General features: G+C 54.9%; 1 protein-coding gene across 2 annotated transcripts; it reads right to left on the reverse strand.

Moving 5' to 3' along the window:
• Positions 1-2,276: 2,276 nt before the first annotated feature.
• On the reverse strand, positions 2,277-6,636 carry LOC309603707 (uncharacterized protein). Of its 2 annotated transcripts, XR_014230802.1 has the most exons (5): positions 6,251-6,636; positions 5,338-5,529; positions 4,979-5,085; positions 2,384-2,747; positions 2,277-2,303 (listed from the first exon to the last, which is right to left on the reverse strand). XR_014230802.1 is itself a non-coding variant. In XM_082338640.1 (4 exons), exons 1-4 carry the CDS (start codon positions 6,276-6,278, stop codon positions 2,736-2,738), a joined length of 339 nt encoding a protein of 112 aa, XP_082194766.1. In that variant the 5' UTR covers positions 6,279-6,636; the 3' UTR covers positions 2,322-2,735. The 2 variants fall into 2 exon arrangements, 1 of the variants encoding a protein (XP_082194766.1); XM_082338640.1 differs by lacking the exon at positions 2,277-2,303 and having other exon boundaries at positions 2,322-2,747.
• Between the last annotated feature and the right edge of the window lie 1,174 nt (positions 6,637-7,810).

Consider the following 7,810-nt stretch of genomic DNA (forward strand, 5'->3'; position numbering starts at 1 on the left):
AAAGTGACAGGGTAGAGGACAGAGAGGGAAGAATTACCAATTAGAGACAGGAAGATGGATAGAGGGAGACATAAATAGATTTTACAAGCAACAGTATACAAGAATCATACACGAGAATTAAAAAAACAGGTACACGGAGCTGCAGAGAGGGAGAAGTAGGAAGAAAATTTGAAAAGCGATGGGGTACAAGAAACACTGGCAAGAAATTAAAATTAGGTCAGGGAGACAGAGAGAGGGAAAGGTAGCAAGAAAATTTAAAAAGCAACTGGGTTTGAGAAACCTATGCAAGAATTTAAAAAATAAGGATGGAGAAGTAGAAAGAAAGTTTCAAAAGCGATGGGGTACAAGAAACATAGGCAAGAATTAAAAGATGGGGACAGGGAGCCTGATAGAAGGCAACTGTGGTGCGTTGACCTCGGCTGGCCACCGGGTACTCACCAAGCCGCTCTATCGCTCCCCCTCCTCAACAAGACAGGGGGACAAAATACAACAAAAAAAACTTGGAGGTCAAGAACAGGACAGAGAGGTCACTCACCAATTACTGTAACAGGCAAAACAGACTCAGCTTGGGGAAATTAATTCCATTTATTGTCAATCAAAATCAAGAGTAGGACAAGATTTGTTGTTATCTTATTCTGTTTTGTTTTATTTGTTCTTATCTTATTTGTTCTTATCAACAGATAAGAACAAATCTAAAAACCGCCTTGCTCTTTTTTCCTGGGCTCATCTCCATGACTCCTGACTTCCCTACATCCCATCCCCAAGCAATGCAGGGGGACAGGGAGCAGGGGTCGCACTCAGTTCATCACACATCATCTCTGCCGCTCCTTCCTCCTCATGCTCTTCTTCTGCTCCAGTGTGGGCTCCTCTCCATGGGGCCACAGGTGCTGCCAGGAGCCTGCTCCAGCGCAAGCTCTCCATGGGGTCACAGCTTCCTTCAGGCACATCCACCTGTTGCGGCGTGGGGTCCTCCATGGGCTGCAAGTGCATGTCTGCTCCACCGCGGACCTCCACGGGCTCCAGGAGGACGACCTGCCTCACCATGGCCTTCACCACAGCCTGCAGGGGAATCTCTGCTCCATTGCCTGGAGCACCTCCTTCCCCTCCTTCGTCACCGACCTTAGTGTCTGCAGGGCTGTTTCACACTCACGTTTTCCCTGTCACAGCATCTGCGCAGCATTTTTTACCCCTTCTTAAATGTCCATCCCAGAGGCACAACCAGCATTGCCGATGGACTCAGCTTGGACCGGCTGCAGATCCATCTCGGAGCTGGAAGTGGCTGTGCCTGACATAGGGGCAACTCCTGGTGTCTTCTCACAGAACCCACCCCTGCAGCCCCTGCCCTGCCCCAGCTAACAAAACCTTGCCACGTAAACCCAATCCAACAGCAATCGCCTACAGGACAGAGAAAGGGGACTGAAAAATAGGGAAATGGAACCACGGGGGGGGGGGGCGCGGAAATAGCGATGGGCTACAGGCCAGAGAGGAGGAAGCGACAAGGAATCAGCCTGAGAGAGATGGAGAAAAACAAAGAATAGCGATGGGCCACAGGGCAGAGAGGGAGGATTTTAAAAAGGGGACAGTGAGGTGGACAGAGATAAACTGAGAAATGCCAAAAAACCTTGATGAGCTGAAGGGGAAAGACTGAAGCTGAAGGGGAATTAAAGAATAGGGACATGGAGCCAGACAGAGAGAGAACAATAAAGACAAAAAGCAGCTGTGGGACAGAGAGGGAAGAAGTTAAAAGACAGGGACAGGGACCTGGAACAAGAGAATTGAAGAAAGAAAAAGTCTATTTAGAATACAGAGCAGGGATAAAGGAATTAAAAAATAGGGACATGAAGATAGAGAGGTAAGGGGTGGGAACTGTGAAGGGCTAAAGGGCAGGCGAGGAAAAATTTTCAAAGTTGGGATAGGAAGACAGACATAGATGAAAAAAGACAAAAATAGTTATGGGCTGCAGGACAGAGACAGAGGATGAAAAAAGGACAGGGAACAGGACAGAAGCACAGAGAGAGGAAAAAAACATAGGGGTAGAACAACAGATAAAGAGGGGGACTTGGAGAATGAGGGAGGGAGAGGTGCAGGGAAGCGGAAAAAAATGACAGCAGCGAGAGAAAGAGAAGGCGGGGCAGGGAAGGACCAGGATGCAGAATAGGGACGACACGGCCCCAAGGGTCCAGGACTCACTGCAGCTCCCGCTCTCCAAGCCGCTTGGAAAACTGGACAGCTCGGACGTGTCTTTGTCTCTCTCTCTCTCTCTCCCCTGGCCCCATGGCTCCGGTTGCTTGACTGTCATCCACCTACGAGAACAGACTGGTGTCTTACAGCTCTTACAATACAAGGCTTCCCAGATACGTAGCCTCACACGTGCACGTGTTACCTGGCTGTACTGTGCTTCCAGTTACGCATACGGACCCTGCAGTGCACGTTGGCAATTGGGTCTGCTGAGGGCTACACTAAGAGGGATCCTTCCTCACACTGAGAGGCAGGCTGTCTCCTGTCTGCAGCTGGAGGCAGCTGCCGGCTGGCTCCTCTTTATTTTATTCTTCAGCTGCTTTACCTTTTTCTGGCCTCTCCAGCTTCAGCTGCGGCAGCTCCTGTCCACAGCCAGGAAGCGTCCAGCTGTCCATTTTTGCCCATGCCGCTAGGAGAATGAAGCCAAAGGCAACCCACACAAACCTGAGCCAGATGCAATCACCAGCATCCCTGGAGAGGAACCGCCAACCGAGTCCTCAGTGCTGCCTCTGGGAGAGGGAAAGAACAAGCAACCATTATCCACAGGGATGACTGTAGCTTTCCTCAGGCAGGAACCCCTTCTTCTGCAGGAGCTGCTGGAGACGTCGCTCTTTCCCTGAACTGATGCTAATAGCACCTGCATTTAAGGAGAATAAAGCATATTCAAGGGCCAGCTTGCTGCCATGAGGACAGGGTTTGTGGGCAGACCATGCCTACAGGACAGGCTTCAGGGGAGGTGCTGGAGCTGGGGACAGCTGCATGGGGCGAGCAGGGCTGGAGAAGTTTTGCTGAGTTGGGGAGGCACCCAGTGCCTTTTCCAGAGGGTGGGCACCCAGAGGGGTGGGGGCAGCCATCTCCTGCCCCTCTTCCCGCATCCTCTCCACCAGCTCTCAGAAAATCCCTGGGACCTGCCCTGATGGGGCCTGACTCCAACTGACTTCAGCCTGTTGCACCGGTGGGTTGGAAACATCCTTGCAACTCATCAGCATTCTCCAGCAGGCATGCCCCAGCAGCACCATCCTCTGGGGCTGCAGCCCTTTTACACAGAGGGGCCATCACCATCAGCCTCACTGGCCCCCCTGGGGCTCCTCCAGCCCCAGCCCACAGCTGCAGCCATGGCCCCTGACACCCACCGTGTAACCTGCTCCCTTGGACTCTCTGACAGCCACTCACCAAGTACAAAGGAGTACAAGCACAGCCATGAGTGCAAAGGAGACAGCAAGTGCTTATTCATTAATGCGTAGAAGTCCCAGGAGTGAGTCTGCTATGGGGTTCGCTGCCTGTACCCTCATCCTTCCCCTAGGACAAGTTGGCAGTTGTTTCTGGAGCAGCAGATACAGAAAACGAAAATACAGCAATAGGGAGCAGGACAGAAGAACAGAAAGAGGAAAAATAAAATGAGGGAGGAGTGAGGAGCAGAGAAAGAAAGGTACAGGGAAAAGGACAGGGAGATGGATAAGTCAATAAAAAAGGGGATGAGGAGCCTGCAAGGACATGGCAGAAGAAAAACAGGGTCAGGGAGCAGGACAGAGGGAAAGAGAGAGAAAATGATGAGCAAGGAGCCAAACAGACAGATCAAGAGAGAAATCAAATGAGAGGAATAAGGGAGGGAGGGAGGGAGACAAAAAGACAGGGAACAAGCCAGAGGGATTGAAGAGAGAGATCGGGACAAAGAGAGGGAGAAAGAAAAACCATCGCTGGGCTGCAGGATGAGAAAAAAGGGAGCAGAACAGAGGGGAATAATGGGACAGCGAGCTGGGCCGGGGGGTTATAGTGAGAAACAATGGGAGAACAAGTGGTATGGAGATATACAGACAAAGAGTTACAGGGAAGATGGAGGACAGAGAGAAAAGAGAGAAGGAGCAGGGAGCAGGGAAGAGATGGTGAAAGAAACATTAGAGACAGAGAGAGGAGGAGAGTGACAGCAGCAAGGCAGAGAGACGACGAAAGAACGAACCAGTGACGGGTAGCAGGCCAGAGGGACAAGGAAAGACTGGAGGAAGGACAGAGCGATCTAGAAAACAGGTGAGGGACAGGGAGCCAGAAAGCGGGATACTGCAAGAGAGAGAGGGACAGGGAGCAGGATGCTGAGATGGAGAACATACGAGAGCAACAGAAAGAACAACAGAGAGGTGGACCACGAGAACAAACAGGAACAGAGAGGGGAAGCAATAAAAAATAGGGACAGGGAGCAGCACAAAGGGTCAGTAAGAGAAGAACAGGAAGGAGAACAGGGACAGTGAGATACAGAATAGAAAAAATTCGTAGCAACACTTAGCAACAGTGAGCAAGACAAGGGGATAGAGAGAGGAAGGGAAGAAGGGAGGGAGGACAGACACAGGGAGGCAGGGACACAGAGCGGCATGTACAGGTGCAAAGAGGAAAAGAACATCAGGGAACAGGACAGAAAAAGAGATGGATTCAGATCAGGACAAAAAGATGGAAAAGGGAAAAACAACAATGGGCTGCAGGACAGAGACAGAGGATAACAAAAGGAAGGAGAAGGAGCAGGCCAAAGGTGCAGAGAGAGAAAAAAAAGCAGGGGGTGGTAGAACAAGATGGATGAAGGGAGAGAGGAAAAGGGAGCAGGACAGAAGAACAGTGAAAAGAGAACAGGTACAGGGAAGAACAAAAAAAGAAAAATCACAGCAGCACGCAAAAGAGAGAGGGCCAGGGAAGGGGCAGGGAGGGACCAGGGCACAGACAAGGGGTGACAGGTCCCTGAGGGGCCGGGGCTCACCACAGCTCTCGCTCTCAGTGCTGCTGGGAGAATTGGCCAGTTCAGATGCTTCTTCCTCCTTCTCTCCTCCCTTCCTCTTCTGTAACTCCAGTCACTCGGCTGTCCACCTAAAAGAATACGTGGATGTCTTACAGCTCTTACGAGACAAGGTTTCCTAGACACGTAGCCTCGCTTGCTCGTGCACTACGCGGCTGTACCACGCTTTGGGTTATGCCTACAGGCCCTGTGGTGCACACTGGTGGTCTGGCCTGCGGTGCGCTACACAGAGAGATCCCTTCCCACCCGGAGAGGCAGGCTCTCTCTTGCCTGCAGCGGGAGGCAGCGGTCAGCCAGATGGCCTTCCGTTTCTTCTTCTTTACCTTTCTCCAGCTTCTCCGGCTTCAGCCGCAGCAGCTCCTGTCCGCAGCCAGTAAGCGCTCCTCCTGTCCCTTTTCGCCCCCACACCACGAGGAGAGCGAGGTCAGGCAGAGACAACCCACGCAAGCCTGAGGCAGGTGCTGTCAGCAGCATCCCCACGGGAGGAATGGACAACCGCGTCCTCAGCGCGGCCTCTGGGACAGGGAAAGAAGAAGCGGCGACCGTTATTACCATAGGTCGCCCCTGGCCGAAGCCCTTCCTTCTGCAGGGGCTTCTGGAGACGCTGCTCCTTCCCCGCACTGCTGGTAACGGCACCCGCATTAAGAGAGAATCCAGCCCACTTGAGAGCCAGCTTGTGGTCTTCACAACAGGGCTTGGGGGCAATCTCGTGCTATGGGACAGGCTTCAGGGGAGGTGCTGGAGCAGGGGGCAGCTGCACGGGGTGAGCAGGGCCAGGAGAGGCTCAGGGGGAGCTCTGGCGAGTCGGGGAGGCGCCCCGCCTCTGCGCCTAGGGGATATCCGCCTCCTTCCTCTCTTCCCTTCTATCAGCTTTTAGGTAACTCCCTGGGGCTGCCCTGGCCCAGCTCGCCTGCAGCAGACCAAGAGCCTGCTGCAGCGGGCAGGTTGAAGCTTCCTGTCCCACCACCCCCGGGCAGCCAGCAGGCAGGAGACACCCCTGCACACTCAAAGGAGCTCGCTCGCCTCCCTGGTGCTCCTGGCCCTCACCCACCACCGCCAATCGCGCCCGGCACGCCACCACGCTGTGGTAACAGCGAAGAAGGTGGCGTCGGCGGCAGCAGCGAGCACCCAGTGCACAGCGCTTGCCCAGGGGCGGCGGCAGCGCTGCCGTCTGCGTTTTGGGCGCCAAGCACCTGCCGACAGCGCGCCCGTGGGGCGGAAGCGGCGTTTCCTTACCGGCAGGCAGCAACAATCGCAGCGGCATGACTCCACAGGCACCGCAGTATCACACTGCCGTTACCGGTGCTGGCAGCATGGATCATGTGGGCTGCACTGCGCCTGCGCAGATCCCGGGCGGCAGCACTGAGAGTCCGGAGGCGCGCCGCTTCTTGGGGAGTAGCCATAGCTGGAAGCCCGCAGAAAACCACAGAAAACCTGCAACAAAACTGCACCTCGTGCCGCAGGGGCCGCAGCGGTAGCAACGACTACGGTGCACCGAAAGTGCCCGAGAGCAGTGCGGCTTCCAGGCAGCCACGTCCATATAAACTACACCTCCCGGCATGCCCCGGGGAACGAACATGGCCGACCGGAAGCCCCGTGCAGCAATCCATGCTTTCTGAGCCTGCGGGGAAACCGTTCCCCTTGCCGCCGACGTACCCGGAAGCCCTGCCGAGACCCCCCGCGGCTCCGGGTACCCCCACCGCCGGCAACGACCCAGGGCAGCGCCAACCTGCCCGGCTCGGGGCAGCCCCTCCCGCTCGGCTCCGGCCAGGGGCAGTGCAGAAAGTCCCTCGCCTTTCTCTGTGCCAGGTCCCCAGGGAACAGGGTCTCGGTCAGACTGGAGCATGCAGCAGCCTCCGGTCGTCCCAGCCCCTCGCCCGTCCAGAAAGCGCCTGCCTGTAGCAGCGGCAGAACCGCTGCTGCCCAGGGGGGAAAGGAACGGCTCGGGGTGAAGCTCCCCAGGCTGCCCGTGGCCCGTGCGGAGCTGGGGGTCCAGAAGCAAAGGGGTTAGGGGAGGGGTGGAGCAGGGGAGCGGGGGCGCGAGACTGGAGGGCAGGGGACGCGGGGGGCACGGCCCAGGGAAAAAAAAAAAAAACAAACCCGCACGGGGGGAAAAACCTTGTGTGGGGGGACGTTCGGGTGGAGAGCACTCGGGAGGGCGGAGAGACACGCAGAGGAGGACAGGGGGGAGGAGACGGACACGGACGGACGGCGGCTATGTGTGGGTACAAAGGTGCACGGGGGGACACGGGTGGGGATGACCTACACCAGGGGGTCCACCCAGCATAATCCACAGCAGATAACTCACCTGGGATAACCCGCAACGGATATTCCGCTCCGGAGAAGGAATCCACGCCAGATAATCCCCAGCAATGCCCCTCAAACTGTCCGCGGTTCACCCCAGATTTGGCCCAAATTGGCGCCGGTTTTTCGTTTGGGGTTTTTTTGTTTGTTGTTGTTGTTGTTTTTTGTTTTTTCTTTTACGTCATACAAAACTTGGGGGTTTCTGCTTTTCCAAAATATTCAGTTCTGGGGTTTTCCGGCGCTTTTCCACATCATAACAATGGGTCATTTTTGGTTTTCTGCGTTAAAATGCGGGGGGGCGGGGGGGGTGTGAGTGTGTGCGTGTGCGGTGTGGTGTGTTTGTGCTTGCTTTCCAGCTGCACAAATCCAGGCGGATTCAGCTTTCCTGGGAGCCCCAAACTGTGTTGCTCTTGGATATTGGATATTTTGCTCTTGGACTTGCATATTTTGACACTTTGATATCTTCGACTTCTCTCTTTAGACTTCGGTATC

The sequence above is a fragment of the Platalea leucorodia genome (genome assembly GCF_965183815.1).
Source record: "Platalea leucorodia genome assembly, contig: HAP1_HAP1_SCAFFOLD_177, whole genome shotgun sequence".
NCBI lineage: Eukaryota > Metazoa > Chordata > Aves > Pelecaniformes > Threskiornithidae > Platalea > Platalea leucorodia.

Coding starts and splice junctions, on each gene's coding strand:
- LOC309603707 (XM_082338640.1), bottom strand. CDS start 6,278: ATGCCGCTGCGATTGTTGCTGCCTGCCG. Junction 5,530..6,250: donor GCGATTGTTGCTGCCTGCCG/GTAAGGAAACGC, acceptor TCCCTGTCCCAG/AGGCCGCGCTGAGGACGCGG. Junction 5,086..5,337: donor GCCGGAGAAGCTGGAGAAAG/GTAAAGAAGAAG, acceptor GTATTCTTTTAG/GTGGACAGCCGAGTGACTGG.